Below are 18,273 nucleotides of genomic sequence, written 5' to 3'. Positions count from 1 at the left end.
TTATTTAATTAACAGCCCAGTTCCCAGTAGGAGAACATTTTTCACAAGAGAACTTTGACCTTTCAGGCCACAGCCTCAAAGAGACCACAAAGTACCTTCAACAGCTGAGCCTGGGAACAAAAGTTCAGAACTGCTGTATGCACCAGAAATCATGGACTCAATAAAACACTGGCTTTATGGCACATTATAATATTTCACTACAGCTCACTTGCAGCTCATTTATCAGTGTTCCACAGCTGATAATTTACTCTCTTATTTTAGCTCAGATAAATTATTAGCATTTTTATCTGCCCCTTTGGTCACAGGGCAGGTGATCATGTAAGGCAATCACTTTTTTTCTCCCAAATTATTTGATTACCATATTAGGTTAAAATTAAAAGTTTATCCCAGTCTGTACTTAGCTTGAACTTTGCTGATTCTATTCAGACCAATAGAAGGATCTGCATGCTTGAAATTTTGTTTCACCCAGCTATATCAATTGCCTAGTATGAATTTCCTGTAATTAATTCTACCTTCAAACCTTGTCTCATTTACAGCCTACAGTATGCCAGTACTTTACAGCAGGCTCCCAACACATTAGTTTATGTAAAATAGCTTAAGTAATGACTGGATAATAGGCAAATATGCAACCATATGGCAACATAAATTTTATAATGGTAAGGTGCTCAACCTAGTAGGAAAGATATTAAAAAAGGCAACAGTAAAAGGCAAAAAGCTATCCACATTCAGGAGAGAAAACTAGGTTTACCATTTTACCAGTGATGACAGTTGACTGTTGGTAAAACATGAGGGAAGTATAAAGGCTTCTCCATCAAGTCTTTACATCAAAATAGTTGGTGGCTCAACCGAGAAACTGCAAGCACAGTGAAAATATTATGATTTGGAACCCTTCAATTTAATTACCCCGAAGTTCAGACGAGAATATAATGGTGCTTTTGGACCTTCAAATATAGGAATCTCTAAACAAAGCACTATTTGTGATCAGGCCAAATAACTCTGCTGGGAAAAACAAAACAAAACAAACCCAAACCAACCAAACAAAAAAAAAAACAACAAAGAAACAAAAAACAAGAAGATGAAACTTAATTAAGAAGCAATTCAATAAAGCAGATTTACATAAGCCTTGTAAAGCTCATTGAAGGTAAGCAAGTAGGAAGCTTTAAAAAAATAACTTTTTCCACATATAACTTAAATATGAAACTCCTTGCTATAGGATTTTGTAGGACTAGAGGCATAACAAGTATTGCAAAGAGATGACACAGACACGGATAACAGTTCTAGCATGGGATGTATTAAAAAAGACAGTCCAGATGTAACTTGGATTTTGGAAGTCTCTGTTGTTGCTGTTTCATTTATCCCTTCCTTAATAAAATTCCAGTTGTCTGCTGCTAAAGATATGGTACAAGCCTAGACAGACCTTTAATCCTTTGTAGTACGGTAATGGTGGTCTTACAGATAGAGAAAATACATGGAAATTGGGAATGATGGAAATACTTTTATCATCAAGTCTCCATTGGTGTCCTAAGCACTTTCTTCTCTCCTTGGATAGAACTATTCTTGAACTAATTGGGGATACACATAACTTAGTTATACCAGCTTATTAAGTATGCATGAATATGCAGTTGCCGGAAAAGGGGAGTTATTTTATACATCCATTTCCACAGATTCCACAGATGAAGGCATATTCATTAAAAATACAGGTGACTAAAAAAAAAAAAGATACAGCCCCTTTGTAACTATCTCTCTTTTTGGGGGGGGGGGGGGAGGGAGGAGTGGGAGTGGAGTGGAAGGCTACAGAATAGTGTATTTTCATTCTCTTTAGTTCACTTTTGATTCAGAAGTCTGCATTTTCAGTTAGATTCCTTCTAAAGACCCTTTCTTTTCATGTGTGCTCTGAATAATCAGAAATACGATATTCAAACTGAATTGTTAATGGATTATCACCTTACTCATCACACCTGCAGTACTAGCTTTCTTAGCATTGTATTTGGGGAACTTCAGGTACTACTGGTTAAACTTTATGACACCAAAGTTGGACTTGAAGAAGAAGGGCTGAAGAATCATCAGCAAGCAAAGGTTAAACAATAATGCACTGAGCTTCATTGAAGAGGTCCAAAGGAAGCTGCAAGGACTGGTGTTAGAAGGGAAATAATTTTACGGAATGTGCAGGAATTAAATCAGTATATACTAACACTTCACCAAGATGTTAGAAAATGATATGAAAGACTTTTGATAAATCAGACATCCAAGTAGGAGCTTTCTACAGGGTCCTAGAAAAGGTCACAAATGTCTGATTTTACTCTTTCTGCTGGGTTGATCCACATCTTATAGCATTCCTGAAATGAAAGATATCATATAGCAAAGATATTAATTTTTAGACACTCAATTAGATCAGTATCAGCTGCTGATGGGAGCAATTTGGTTTGTATGCTAAGAGTCCATGTATACAGACTGCAGCTACTTAAAGTCCGTAAAATCAGTTCAGTACCTCCAAGAGTTAAAAGAGTGGGGGACATAATGGAGGACATGATGATACACTCTCACCAACATTTTGTTCTTAGAGAGCAGTGTGTTGAATGCTGTATATACATGTGTCCAGCTTGCAGCCATCCTTACAGCACACTTCTGCTGGGCATAGGAAGCAAAGCAATCTACAGGTAATGCAGGAATGCATCACTGTCTCCATTCTGTAACTTGAAGGGAAAAGTATAATTTTCTGATCATCTGGAATCGGAAGAGGATTTTCAGGACACAGGTGAAATCAACAGAATTATGAGAGGTAGACAGCAGGTGAGCGTAACCCATGAGAAAAACAGGAGAGGAAGGCTGGGAAGTTTTCTTTGTATCTTCATTTCTCCAGAACAACAACAATAAAAGAAAATAATGATGAACAGTAGAACAAATTGCCTAAGCAGAAGTGCAAAGAAAGGTGATTGACTTTGGGGGAGAGAAAAAACAGTGTCTTTCGCTGTGGAAAAAGCAGTTAAGGATGGCAACTGTCAGAAGAATAGGCAGCAAAACATTTAATTAAGAAAAAATGCAGAACAACAGAAGTGACTAAAGATGGCAGTTAAGTAGAGGTACTGACATGTGGAATCCTTCAAGACACATAAAATCAACCTTTGAAATGATGAAAAAGGCAAAGATGCATGCCTGATAGGAACACAGTACAACATAGACTATTGCATAGTGGACTTTGAAGACCTTTACTGTCACATATACAGTTTCTCATGTACATAGTTTTCTAAAGAGAATGCCATTATTGTTTTTTTTTGCAAATTTATGGGCTTTATTCCAGAAAATAATGCATATAGGGTGAGAAAGCACATTAGCCAAGACAGTGAATACTTAAGTAGAAAAAAATAATAAATATAGAACCAACAGAATTCTGAGAAACACACTTTGAATGATGAAGGAAAGAATAATATGTATCTTAAATCTAGAGAATAAAACTTACACAGCTACCCCTTGTATTGTTTATTAAATACTGAATTGCTAACATATTTAGGTGGATGCTAAAGAAACAGTTATCCGAACTGTTGGTAGAACCTATAACATGCAGAGAAAATGGTTTTGTATAAAAAGAAAATAAACAAAAGTCATAAGGAAAGAAAATGAAATTGCATTATGTTCTTGGATCATCCTCCCATATGACAAGTGGGATAAGAAAATGGTAGACAGTGGATAAATTGATTTATGTGAGACATATAAGAGAAGTTTGGAGGCTCTGTTGCCCAATTCTTACCAGAAGGAACTGAGGTGTGCTGCACAGTGGGTATCTTCCTTTGAGTGAAACCCCTTTAAGATATGAGCTGATCACTTGTTTTAGGAGAGCACCAGAGTAATGATAGAGTGCTCCAACCAATGCAATGAAGTGCAGAGAAGATACAAGACATTCACTTCATGTTTTTCTTGATCACTACTTATTACCTTCTACACTTCTCTGAACATGCCAAAACCACTGGCTGTGAAGAAGATGTACCCAATATGAACAAGGGGAATAGTCATGCATAAAGAACATAAGCATTGATCTGTATTACAGACAGAGGACTATCAGAAAATCATTGGCTTCGTAATTGTATCATAGTAACTACATAACTATTTTGCTTTAGTTAGAAGCTCTTACCAACCTATCAAATAAGAATGATTAATTTTGTTCACATTCTATGTTCTGTAGAAATAGTGAAGACAAAAAGATATGGATCTAATTTTTACATCAAACACATTATACAACTCTAATAAGTATTGAATTCCAAAATATATAAACTCTGTTGATGATTTTGTCTACCTTGTCTCATTTGCAAGGACACTTTTTTGAAAGGTTACAGTACATGCTATATATAGACTGATAAACAGATCCCTGTCAGTAGGGACACTGGACAATCTTTTCTTACTAAGTGCTGTAAGAGGCAGAAGAAGCAACCAGCTCACTTAAAAGCAGGGAAGTTGAATTAAATCAGTAAGTCTTCCACTAATTCACTCAGTGACTGAGAATGGTTACTAAAGCCAGCAGTTTTAAAAGCCAGCAGCTAAATTAAGGTACTAAAAAACACCTCAAAGAAAGATGTACATTGACTGTAGGAGGCTCTGAATCAGTCTGCAAATGGCTGATTAGTAAAATGTGCTGAATACTTGCACTAATTGCTTAAGTCAACAGCAGATGGAGGAGTTGGCACCCGTGGACATAAGGCCACTCCTTCGTATATCCAACTTTAGACGTGTAATTATGAACATCTAAGCTCAAGCTTTGCATCCCAGATTTTCAATGAGTAAAACAAGTTTTAAGGAAACCCCATTTTCACGTGCAATTGTGAAAATGCTATTTAATTATTCATACATTAGCAGTGTCACAGCAACCACACATACAACCAACCACCAAATATGTCCTTTCAGCAAGTCTGCTCCCCTGGCAGTCCCAGCCCTCCCTTCCTGCTCCACTTCAGCCACTCCACACACAGCTTCCAGCACTGGGCTCCCCTCCTGACCAGCAGCTGCCTTTGTTCCCCAACCAGCCCCTTCACACCTACTCAGGATACCAGCTTCCTTACCCAGCAATCTTAAACCATAGGGTTGTCCAGTCTTCTCCCCAAGTATCTCCTAGCCCCCCTACAGCCACATTTCATTGGCTGTGCCAATGAGGAAAAGGTCACAGGGATCTTCAGTATAACAAAACAATTTACTTCACTTTTTGAAAGAGCAGAACTCGGGGTGAAATTTTCCTTCTCTCTCATACACATGGACACACAGAAATACACAAAAGTCCTGTGAATGAAAATAATGTTTTGGCCCAGAGAATTCAAATTATACTAGAAATATTATATTTGGAAAAGATATTAGTAACTAAAACCACTCACAGGGAAAATATGGGATTGGAAGATGGGGAAAGGTAGCTAGGTTTGGAAGCTTAGAAAGTGTTTGGACTATCTTGGAAAGAGACATGATAGGGAAGATTAAGAGGTGCACTGCCAGTTCTGCCTGTGAGTGAGAAACATATGCAAAATCATCACAGAAAAACAAGTTGCTCCAGTGTTGGAATATAAGAAAGTAGCAAGTCAATATTTTCCAAGAACATGTTAAATGCTCTAGTGATAATTTGGAAACAAACACCCAGCAGGAGTATTTGGAAGGGCAAAGGATATATATATTACTAAATATTCACAGTATAACAGCATTTTTTTCATTTAAGTTCTAGTTGCATCAAATACCTATTTAATATTAAAGAAATATTTAAAATTAAGTTATTCTTTTTCTTGCATGCTGTACTACAACAAAACAAATTCATTTGCTACTGCTACAAGTTCTTTGAAGAAACTGGTATTACATAGTGCTAGCTAACAACAAAGGAACTGCATAGAGCACAAATAACGAAGTAAGTATTATGTTGCCTTAATGCATAAGAATCCATTTCTGACCATTTTCCACACAGACCATTTGCCTAAAGAAATCAGCCTTCCTTCCTCTTCAAAGCACTGCTTTGTATTTCCCATGGCTGGATGAAAATAGCGTTTTCACTGACTCAAATCACTCTTTCATTACCACAGTGTTCAAGGATAGTGCAAAGCAAATTCAGTCATACAGCCCAGCCAGCCTGATGGTGAAATAAAAAAATTCCCTTTGCTTATCTGAGTGAAAGGTTCCACAATGAAACTGTGTACAGTAAGGAAAATTGTATTAAACCCCTCATATGTGGAATTCAACAGGGATACTCAACGTGCAGTTTGCCTGCATGCACCCACCAAGGGCAGAAAACACAATGTTCCAAGACACAAACAATGTCAGGGAAAGCATTCCAGCACATTTTACCCACAATCTCACTGATGATATGTATGTAACTATTGGGAAATCCCTACACTATGATGGCGGAGCTGCATTCTGACCTTTTTCAACATCTGCAATCAGAAAGCAATAGCATTTTATTCCAATATTAGTATCTGACAGCCCACATGCAAAGTTATACAGCTTTTCTCAGGTGTTTTTGGTGGATGTATTTTCTTTCTTAAATTTAAAATTAACAAACCTTTCCAGTCAGCTTTGAAAGATCATCTCCTCCCATTATCTGCATGTCTTGCATAGACTGATCATTCTGAAAGAAGAAAGAAAAGTTTCAGACTAGATATAACTATAAAAAAAGAAGTATAAACAAGTTAACTTTTTTCTGATCTTCCACAGCCTTGGTTACCAATATTTTCTAATGCTCATTAGTACTGGTATAGGACAAAACCACACCCTCACTTGTTCCTGTGGCTTCTGTCATCTCCTGCTTGTATTTAAGCTACTAACATCAAGCTCCAGGCTGTACTAAACTGGAAAAGTTGCCTCTTCTTTATTAAAATAAAAAACATTTCATTGCTTGCTAATTCTTAATATGACAAGTGTTGAGTAATGTATTTGTCCCTTTCACAACAGGGAGACAGAAGCACCTCAACACTCGACCAAACACCTGTAAACACTCCTTTTTTTGGAATGGTCTTTAGGAACACAGACAAAAGTGCTTACATCTGTCACTCACACAGAGAACTCAGCTATTTTTGAAGAAATTCATTCAGTATTTTTTTCAGGGGGAAAAAGGTTTTGAAAAATTATCACTTTTTATCAAGAACATTTTCAGTGTACCACACAGTTTTAAGAGTTTTGGCTTTGCTTTTTCAATTAACTCAGAGATAAAATCCTTAAGGTCAATTCCATACAATAAAATACTGCTAACCGGGTTGAACTAAATGGCACGCAACAGTATGCATGGAATTTCCTATTAGAAAAGGCATATAAAAAAAATCAATAAAACTTTTTTTTGGATAAATTTATTTTACAGACATTTCTAGTTGCAATTCACTCTGATGGGAAATTCTCAACCACCTCTAGTTCAAATTTACTATCAGCAGCACATGAAGTTAAGATCACATAAGGAAGACATACAAAAGCCCTACTTTTAAGGGAAGGTAAGAGAGGCCTTAAGTAAGTTAGCAAATTAAAAAATACACAGTCATGGCCAGACCATATGAACTTGCCAGAGAAAGTAAGAGAAAAAACTACATATAGTAAATGTGGGGTTTTTTTGCCAAATTGGTGCAGGTGTTAATCTAATTTTCCTATCCACAGGAAGACAGTCCAACTTTAACAATAGCTTCAGTACCACAACATGACACGGTAGGTTACTAGTAACATCAGGAAGCTTTATCATTACAAACAACAGGCAAAAATGCAACACTTGAACACTTCACTGTTATTTCATAAGTCCAGTGCTTTGAAGTCAAATGTTTTTCCATAAATAAATAATAAGGCAGCATGAATTATAAGGTAGATGAGGATTTAGTGGGTTAAGGGGTTTATAGCTCCTCTTCTTGCTCTCAAGAAGCAGGAGCAGCAGGGATAGGCTGCCCGACTCTGCCACGCAGGTTACAGCTGCACACCCTTGCAGATGGAAGCCACATCTGCCCACACTCACAGCCCAGGTGGCAGAAATCCAGGGACTTCCAAAGCACTTTGCAGCCACTTGATCACAACCAAACCAACAACCCCCGGAAATATTTGTGGTGCCCACGGGAATGGATTGTCTAAATAAATACAGCCTTCCTGAGTAACTGTAAGTAAAGGTTGCAGAATTGCCCAGATGACAATTTCTCAGGTTCGCAAAGCTATCAAAAGGTTCCCCTTTTAGTCACACTGTATGCCCCAAAAATCTCTTGTACCACAGCTTTATAAGAGGTCCTTAGCACGCATCGCCTTAAAAGATAGGTTTTAGACCTGCCTCCACTTTTTCTGCACCGGATCTAGGAGCTTTAGATCCTTTTCATGCTGGTTTGATTTGTTTCCTGGGAAACAGAGCTAGAGCAGGAATGAAGGTTACAACCCGTATGTGTTCTAAGATAAGTTTCAACATTTATTTTGGTTTTGTAAAGACAAATAGATAGAAAAAAACAACAACAACAAAAAAGCAAGCAACCAATTTTTCAGAAGATTATTTTTAAACTAACTAAAAAGTGGAGATAGAGAAAATTTTACACTTAGACTTACAAGCATAAGCCTTTTGTTGCAGAGAAGACAGGTCACTCTCCAAAAGTCAGACATATTCAGGTCAAGACTATAAAAAGCAGGTAGTTGCTAATATCTACCATGGCATGTGTAACCAAGGCAGTGACAAAGTATTTTTTCATTTCCAAATGAGAAAGACTGGAATTTAAGTAACAACTACCATACACAAATTACTGAAGGGGCCGTTTGCCCTTAGTTGCTAGAATAAAAATAGAGAAAAACAAAACAGAACAAAACACAACAGTGAGGTGCGATGATTAATGTATTTATTTATTTTCAACTAAAAAAAATCTCTTTCAGCAGTCTTCACAGCAGCACTGTTTCCTTTGCACTTGGTATTTCTGGCTCCATCTGAAAGGAAGATGCTGAAATAGCATCTTGATTGCTGGCAAGCAGTTAAGCAAACACAAACGCCACTGAGAGCTGGGGGATCAGAGCATCCCATCAATCTGCATATTTACACATCGGCTCTGAAAATCCTCATGTTCTGACTGGAGAACAATTGCTTTCAGAGGACAGGGCTAGGTATTAACTGCATCTAAAAACCATATAGAATAATGCAGCTCAGAACCCTCCAGCCAAGGTGCTTTCAAGAAATTTAAAGAAATTACTTGCATCATGCAATTCACTGCAAGAAAAAATGCAGGTAATTTATTTTAATGCCATTTATAACAATCTCTACATTTATCAATTAACTCCTTTTGTAAAATACATACCTGCCAAACAGCAACCCTCCATACTACCATGTCACATTACCACAATCATAATGTTCATTATGGTTGCCATAGGAACTTCTCAATGCTTTTTTCTGAGTTCTCTGTTTATAATCTCAAAATAACACTGCACTAAACGTCAAGTATAAAGTACAATAGATGTCAGGAAAGAAAAAAACTTTGGTACTGTTTCATTCAATACCAACTACTGTCAATTCAGAAGTGTTTAATTTTCATTGTCTCAAGCCATTCAGAGCTGTTTTTTTCCTTTTGGAGTTGTTTCATACCTTCACAAAATGGATACGATTGAGTCTCTAGGACTTCTTATAAATGCAGAGGCGTGAATTAAAGTTTCATTTTCCATCTCACAAAGTTCCTCAGTACTTGCTTTCTAACATCCCTAAGCCCTATCAACACTATTTTTGCTGTTAAATGGTTCACACTCAATATAATGTCCCAGTAAGAGACATATAAAACTCACATTATGTTTTGGTTAATGCAACACAAAACTTATTGAAGCTGTTTCTAACAAGACACGATCCTTTTCGAAGCATCCCAAGCTCTATCTGTAATACAGCATTTCTGGTATTTTTCTTTGTTTAATAAATCTGCATTTTCCAGGATAAATCTCAATTTATTTATTTTTACTTGCAATGTTGTGCTTTTTCACTTGTTCATTTTATTGTATAATTTTATTTCATTTAGACATTGTCAATATACATCTTCAGATCCTATGAATACTTGATGAACGAAAGCAAGAATGTTGCTATTTCCACCTCTATTCTCCAAGGCATGAAAGATAAACTTCGGTTTTCTATGTTGATTGGAAGTATAGATATTTAAATTCCATCTATACAAAGTCATGTCTTTTGAAGTGGGTGGGGCAGAATTATTACATCTCTTTTATATCTCCTGAGATCAACACTTGGATATAGTTCAAGTTACAAGTGAAATGAGTTGGGTGGTCTCAGGAAAATTTCTTATAAACAGCATTGCTTCTCTGAAAATTGCACCAAACTGTGAACATCTGTTAGTCTTCTAAAGAAACAGAATCTGGAGTGCATTAATACTGAGCTCACTGAAACAAATATTATTTAATTGTGGCAAAAAAAAAAAAAAAAAGTTCTAACATAACAGTTTAACTGCATAACTGAATGATTAAATATGGACACCAGGTCATTACCACACATTTATTTTCTATAGTCTGCATAGATCATATGCAATTTCTTGGGAAAAAAAATTACCTTTTCCCTCACAATTAATCAGGGAAACTTTTTAACAAAGAAAGATGTGACCATTAGACCTCTCCTGTTTTGCTTTAATAAAATCATAGAATCATAGAACTATTCAGAGTGGAAAAGACCCTTGGGATCACTAAGTCCAACTACAATCCCTGTTCTACAAAGATCTCCCCTAAACCATATCCACCAACACCACATCCAAACAACTCTTAAACACATCCAGGGATGGTGACTCAACCACCTCCCTGGGCAGCCTATTCCAGTGTCTAACCACTCTTGCTGTGAAAATTTTTTTCCTAATGTCCAGTTTAAACCTCCCCTGTTGCAGCTCGAAGCCATCCCCTCGTTCTGTCACTAATTACCTGTGAAAAGAGACCAGCACCAACCTCTCTACAATGACCTTTCAGGTAGCTGTGGAGACTATGAGGTCTCCCCTCAGCCTCCTCTTCCTCAAACTAAACATTCCCAGCTCCTTCAAGCTTTCTTCACAAGATTTATTCTCTAGGCCCTTTCACCAGCTTCATTGCCCTCCTCTGTACTCGCTCCAGCACCTCGATATCTCTCTTGAATTGAGGTGCCCAGAACTGGACACAATACTCCAGGTGTGGCCTCACTAGTGCTGAGTACAGGGGGACAATCACCCCTCTGCTTCTGCTGGTCACACTATTTCTAATACAAGCCAGCATGCCATTGGCTTTCTTGGCCACCTGGGCACACTGCTGACTCATATTCAGCTGCTTGTCAATTAGAACCCCCAGGTCCTTTTCTGCCAGACACTTTCCAGCCACACTTCCCCAAGCCTGGAGTGTTGCCTGGGGTTGTTGTGGCCCAAGTGCAGGACCCGGCACTTGGCCTTGTTGACGCCCAAACCATTAACATTAGCCCAACCATCCAATCTATCCAAGTCTCTCTGTAGAGCCTCCCTATCCTCATGCAGATCAACACTCCCGCCTAGCTTGGTGTCATCTGCAAACTTACTGATAACACACTCTATGTCCTTATCAAGATCATCAATAAAGATGTTAAACTGAAATGGTCCCAACACTGAGCCCTGAGGAACACCACTTGTGACCAGCCACCAGCGGGATTTGACTCCATTGACCACCACTGTCCAGCCAGTGCTTGATCCAACAGACCGTATGCTCATCAAGGCCATGAGCAGCCAGGTTTTTTATGAGAGATCTATGGGGAACACTTTTTGGAAGTCCAGATAGACAATATCCACAGCCTTTCCCTCGTCCAATAGTCGGGTCATCAGGTTATGAAAGGAGATCAGGTTCCTCAGGCAGCACCTGCCTTTCATAAACGATGAAACTGTGCTGACTGGGCCTGATCCCCTCGTTATCCTCTAGATGTCTTCTAATAACACTCAAGATGATCTGCTCCATGAGCTTCCCTGGTACCTAGGTCAGACTGACAGGTCTATAGTTCCCCGGATCCTCCTTTCTGCCTTTCTTATTGATGGGTCTTACATTTGCGACCCTCTAGTCCGTTGCATTTGATACTGGAGGAAGGATAGTGACTGGGTAGGCTGCACTAATAGTAACTTTGAAGGTGATCTGAACAGCTACATTTTGAATGGCACTGAGGGAACAAGGTGGATGGTATTAAAGCCAAAGAGGAGATGACGATTACCGAGGTATTATGAAGATTTGAACAAAATTCTTGCTAGTTCATACAGTGAAGAAAAGCTGAGAATTTGAAACATCACATGGACACAACTGACTGATGAAATGTTTTCAGATACATGGCTACAATACACTGCTGCAACAAACCTGAAAATTACAGAAAACCTAAGCAGAACTGTGTACTCTGGCATACAAGTTAACACCTATTACAGTTATGTTTTTCAATTGAGAAAAAGCATACTGCTCAGATGAAAGCAGAGCAGACATGACAAGAAACTTCCTTCTATTTCATATCTTTCAAAAATGAAACCACAGAAGAAATGTCTTGTTACATCCTTTAAAGAGAAAATTATTACTTCTATGTGACTTACTGTGGCAAACTGATTAATTATACAGCCAAGCTTTCTGTATAAAAAAAAAAATAGCATTGCAGAAATTAATTGCAGGTATTGGCAGAGTTTAGATAGATATATCTGCAATTATAATGACTTCTGCTTTGAAATTACATACTGTTCAATAACTATAATAATCTTTAGCTACATGACCATGCTTTACCATCTCAGTCATAAACACGATAATTAAAATGAAAACTTTTATGTTCCTGTTTGGATGCTGACACCCTAGGATGAAATCTAATTGCTTTGCAGCCTGCCTCCTGAGAAATGCTTCAATATATGAGTAAGATGGTTGGGGAAGAGTCAGTATGGCATATACATCACCTGTTAACCTATTTTGACTACTAGGTCAAGCCAAACTGATATATAAAGCATATCAGTCAAAGAAAGAACATCCACGGAGTGGTGATACATAAGATGCCATACTTACAAGCAACACACACTTAAACTGGTACCACTGTGGGTTTTTTCTCTAAAGAACAATAGCTAAGAACAAAGGACTCTAAGACTGTAGGTCAGTACATGGACTGTCATGGTTTCATAGCAGGGAACTAGAAGGACTAACCAGACTCAAGTATCAGCATTCAGAGGACAACTAGTAACTACTGTTAAGCTGGAAACTTGTGCAAATGAGTGGGAATGATATGGATCACTTCCCTGTAAAGACTGGAAAGCATGCCTCTGCTTCCCCAGAATCAAATGTACACCACCAAAAGGCAGACTGCAACCTCCAGGGCACACCCACATTAAAAATAATCAAGTGCAGGGTCACTGATATATTTGAAGGAGGTGCTTTGAAAATCTTGCAAACAAGCCAACAGTGCTGAACCAACTGGAAATCAAATACAGTAAACTGGCATACACCCACTGTTGGAACATCACCTATCCCAGAGGGACAGTAAAGGTACATTTGCACTGAAGCACTAATGTTTTGTGTACTTCTGTTAGCTTTTAAGTTGAGATAACAATGCCTTCTGGAGCTGCTTAGTAACTGCACCACTGACTATGATGGGCTGAGATCTGTCCTACTGCTATTGCCAGGATAACCTCAGACAGTAAATTTTAAACTGGTGTAGGTTTATCTATCTGAGCTCCAGTTACTGCAATGTAAGACATATTATACATCTCTATGGTTAGGTCTACGGTATAACTAATTTGAAGATTTCACTTATTTTGTATTCTTTTTCTTCCTCGTTGCTCCTTAACAAAACACTCCATCACATAGCTTTGGAAGTGCTTGAGGTTCAGGCTAGTCTGTCCAGTGCCAGGGAAGGCCAGAGTTCTGCAACGAGGAAGTCGGCTTTGGACAGAGAAACACAAACAGTGAACTTACTGGCAGCAAGGTACTCCTTATCAGCTGACCTGGGCTAACGTGTATGCTTCTTCCCTGCTGTAAAAGCAAGGCAGATCATTCAGCTTCAACAACTCTCAGAGTAACAGCAAGTTATTAAACTTCATAAATAGGATTGTTTACAATAATCTGTTCACATATACTGTAATTTATTTTGTACCAGGACTCTTGCATACCTTCTCTGTGTTTAATTCAAAGAAGGCAAGGCATCTTGAAATAGATACTAGAAAATTCATCCCCTGTAAGTGTTGCTTCCATGAACATTCTCTGGTGTCTAATGAAGCACGGAAGCTTTTCCCTTCCTAAAGAGGAATTTGGAATTGATCTCTCTTGTGTGTACACTCAGACATCAACAGAAGTGAACTCACATGCAATGTTAATGCAGTTACCATAGGTTAATACAGATTACACCAGGAACTAAGATCAAATTTGCAAATGCAAATATTAACAGCTGTAAATTCTTTACACTCTTATTTTGCTGGAAGCATGTGTTCAACATGGTATTTCTACTGAAGTTCTATAGATGTACAGAATATAGATCACAGAATCACAGAATCGCTGGAGTTGGAAAGGACCTCTAGAGACCATCTAGTCCAACTCTCCCACTGGAGTAGGATAATCTAGAGCACTTTACACAGGACTGTATCCAGGCGAGTTTTGAATGTCTCCAGAGGAGACTCCACAACCTCTCTGGGCAGCCTGTTCCAGTGCTCTGTCACTCTCACAGTAAGTAAGTTTTTTCTGATGTTTATGTGGAACCTCTTTACAGTGAGGGTGATGGACACCCGCCTGGACACGTTCCTGTGTGATGTGCTCTCGGTGATCCTGCCTGGCAGGGGGGCTGGACTAGATGATCTTTCCAGGTCCCCTCTAACGCCTAAGATTCTGTGATTCTGTGAAGTTTTTCCTCATATTTAAATGGAATTTCCTACATTCCAACTTGTACCTGTTGCCCCTCATTCTGACAGTTGGAACTACTGAGAAGAGCCTGTCTCCATCTTCCTTGCACTCACCCTTCAGATACTTATACACATTACATCTCCATATTTTAAATATTTTCAAATAAAGATTTTCTAGAAACATGACTGCATACACGATCTATCCCTGTAGCTTTATTGTGGGTAAACCTTCCCTTAAAATACCTAGACAGAAATATTACTTTGGTTTTATTGGCATCTCCAGGGAAAGGGCCAAACTGTTGTAAATTGCAGCAGAATTTAGACCAGTTAACTTGGCTAATAAGGATTATAAAGAATAAATTATTTAATATTTTCCTTTCTAGTTTAGCAAATATGTTTTATATATTGCTTAGTTCAATGGGTCCAATGGGTTATTTCGTTTAAGAATGAGGCAGCAAGATTGCAGCACTACATATAACTGTAAGGCACAAACAGCACCTGTACACTTAAAAAGATCAGCAAGGACTGAAACAAAGAACATGTGATACAGAATTTTTTAAATTGTATATAAATCAGAAACACAATATATCCTCAAAAGTCAGGTTACTTTCCACAGAGTGTAGTCCAAGGTTTTCTGGTGTTATAATTTTCCTGTTCTGCAAGAACAAGAGAAAAGAGCTTTCTCTAGACTAAGCACAAAGCACTAACCTTCTGACCCTGACTATCAGCAGCTCTTGGGATCTGGTGATAAAAGGAAGGTAAGAGAAGAATCTTCAAATTTGTCAAACAGCCACAGGCTGAGAAAACAGATAGGTGTAAGCAAGTTCACAAAAGATGAGACTGATAAAAACCTCAAACAGCCCCTTCCAGCAATCTGGAGTCGAGTGTATCACTGACTCCTGCAATCTCGTAGTGCTTCCTTTCATACCACTCTGTTTAGTCCCTTGGCTAGTGACAACTTGGAAACTTTTGATAACACTTCTTGCAAGGTTATTTCATAGTATCCCTTCTCTATTTAAATATTCTAACTTCAGTCTATCAAATGAGGAGTCAAAATAATTCAGTACTGGTCACACAGGTAAGCACTGCAATAATACAGTACTTCTTGTTATTGCTGTATTCCTTTAAAGTAATCTTTTTGTTTTATGCCTTGCAGCACTCCTGGGGTGTGGCTCTGTGTGAACATGGCACATGCTATGATCTGTTACAAGAAACAGCATTTAAGAGATGCAAGTAAAGGAGTCATAGGATTCCTTGTGAAAATTAGAATCCTCCAGCTTATTTTAATCAATTTTGCCCCGTTTCAGACCTTAATATAAAAACCCACACACTACATAGCATTATTAGCATCCAAATAAGTAATCAAGGTGATATTTTCCAATGTGTAAACATGTCATGGTGTTTCCAAATTAATCAGATCTTATTTGTACAAGATTAGCAACCATTATGTTCTGGACCTTTCTTACATCTAAAAGCCTCTCTCCCTATCACTGTAAAAATCTGTGAAGCAGGCTGAAAATACAGATTACAGTCTCTCCTAATTATGACATGTAGTATTGCTGCAAATGTCATAATTTAGTAGTAGCTTGCTGTATTTTTGGCTGAACATGAAACAAAATATTTTACGCAGACTAAACTTTAACTTCTCAGGCTTTGTAACAAACCACTGCTTTACAACAAATATTGTATCCAGGGGAACTTTAGAATCTGACTGTTGAAAAGATGACCTCTTAAATGCTTTTAGTGAAATCCCTTGATGCTTTGAACCTGTTCTAAAACTGACCAATTTAAAAAATATCCACAGTCTCAAATGTTAAGATGTTCCAGTAACCTAGATTTGCTTAAAAAAATGAAAGATTTAAGCTCACAAAAAGAAGTTTATTAAAAAAAACTTTAAAAAAATTAACTTGAGATCTAAAACTCCATTTATACATAGTAGTTCTGCCCTCTGTAACATACTGTAATCTAAAACATTTATTTCAAATTGCAAAACATTTTTAAAAGGAAAACATTACAGCTTGTTAGAAAAATGTGACCCTTGAGGAGACAAATTTCTCCAGAAAGATTAGAAAATACCTCTTGTGGAGTTTACTTTAGATCTGAAGTCCAGCATAACAGTGTAGCAACCCAAATACAGGGAAACTGTAAATTTTTTTCAGTTAGAAAAAAAGAATTCCACAGCTGAAAATCACAAATCAATTTAAAGGAAGGTAACACCTAAGCAGGGAACAAGAGATAAAAGCGAGAAGTATCTTGACAAGGCAAGTAATTTCTTGCTTTAATATGCCCCATGAATGCCTTAAAACAATATTTTGATACTGCTGGAGAGCTGTAGCACAGCTCAGTACCAGGCTGCCTTCACTGTCACATCTGTTCTCGTTCTGTCCCCATGGCAATCAGGCTGCTTCCTACTCAGTTCTCCCCCGGTTGAGCTGTTTGGTTCCCCCAAACCTCTTATATATGAGTCATTGAAACACTTACTCATACTTAAAACAAATCACCAAGGATTCAGATGGCGCTAACATATTTAAGTGGTGTGTAGGTGTGTTATCTGATGCATCCAGTTACAGAGATCACCCCTCTGTGAGTAAGTTTTACATTACAGATAAACTTGATAAACTGAGTGCAAGATAGGCTTATTATAACCTTTCCTGAACTATGCCCATAAATTAACGCCTACTTATATTATTAGCAACTCTACAAGCCCCTAAGCAGTGTCCAGCAGGAAAATACTGTATGTTTGAATTAAAACAACTTCAATCAGAAACATTTTCTTACTCTTCACACTCAACAACCTTGGGCAAGTGATGAGTTTTAGCTCTCGTATTTCACAACACTGCCATGTTAAATGGAAGCTCTAGATACCTAGAAAGGAGAGCATCTGCCTCCAGACCTGAGAAGTGACATGACACTGAGTTTTAAGGTGACATTTTATTACACATAGTACAGCCTTCTTCCATTTGCCTTAGAACACTAGGAAAAGTAGGTTGGTTCACAAAAATAATGAGGTTTGAAATATCCATGCTCCCTCTGATGCCTCTGAAGTGCATTTCTCAGACAAATAAGAGGGGAGTCTGAGGTTTGCACACAGTAATGAGGATCCCTTGACTACAGGCAGACTTCTTTTTCCATCAAGAGCTGTGCTGATGACAGAAGTTACTGCCCACAAGCTGTCCTCAGCTGTTCGTAACTCCCTGTGGCAGGGGCTACTACCAGGCTGAAATACCTGTGGGCATCTGGGTCAGTAAAAATGAACCCAGCAAGCTCATTTGGGCTGAGACAGGTTAGAAAGTCCTCAGAAGCAGCTGAGCTGGCAGGAAGGCACTGCAGACCCTGAGCAATGAACTGGAGACTGTCATTGTTCCAGCCAGTACAGATGCAGTCAGAAAACAGACCCACTTCCAGTGTCTTCATTTTCAGACCAAACCACTATCTGTAGCTGAGGTACAGATGAACATGGCAGGAGAGCTTATTCTCAAAGTTGCCTGAATTACACTGTAGATGCAGGTTCAGTCTA

At 38.2% G+C, this 18,273-nt stretch overlaps 1 protein-coding gene across 2 annotated transcripts in view; it reads right to left on the bottom strand.

The window, feature by feature from the left end:
* The window catches only part of PRTFDC1 (phosphoribosyl transferase domain containing 1), a 47,436-nt gene that overhangs the window by 15,391 nt on the left and 13,772 nt on the right, over positions 1 to 18,273 (bottom strand). For both annotated transcript variants that reach the window (XM_051611610.1, XM_051611611.1), the window contains exon 4: positions 6,518 to 6,583. In XM_051611610.1, the coding sequence (XP_051467570.1) occupies positions 6,518 to 6,583 (66 nt within the window). The remainder of the gene's footprint in view (positions 1 to 6,517; positions 6,584 to 18,273) is intronic.

The sequence above is a fragment of the Apus apus genome, chromosome 2, assembly GCF_020740795.1.
Source record: "Apus apus isolate bApuApu2 chromosome 2, bApuApu2.pri.cur, whole genome shotgun sequence".
NCBI classification, from domain to species: domain Eukaryota; kingdom Metazoa; phylum Chordata; class Aves; order Apodiformes; family Apodidae; genus Apus; species Apus apus.
This window is presented reverse-complemented; position numbering and strand designations above follow the sequence as displayed.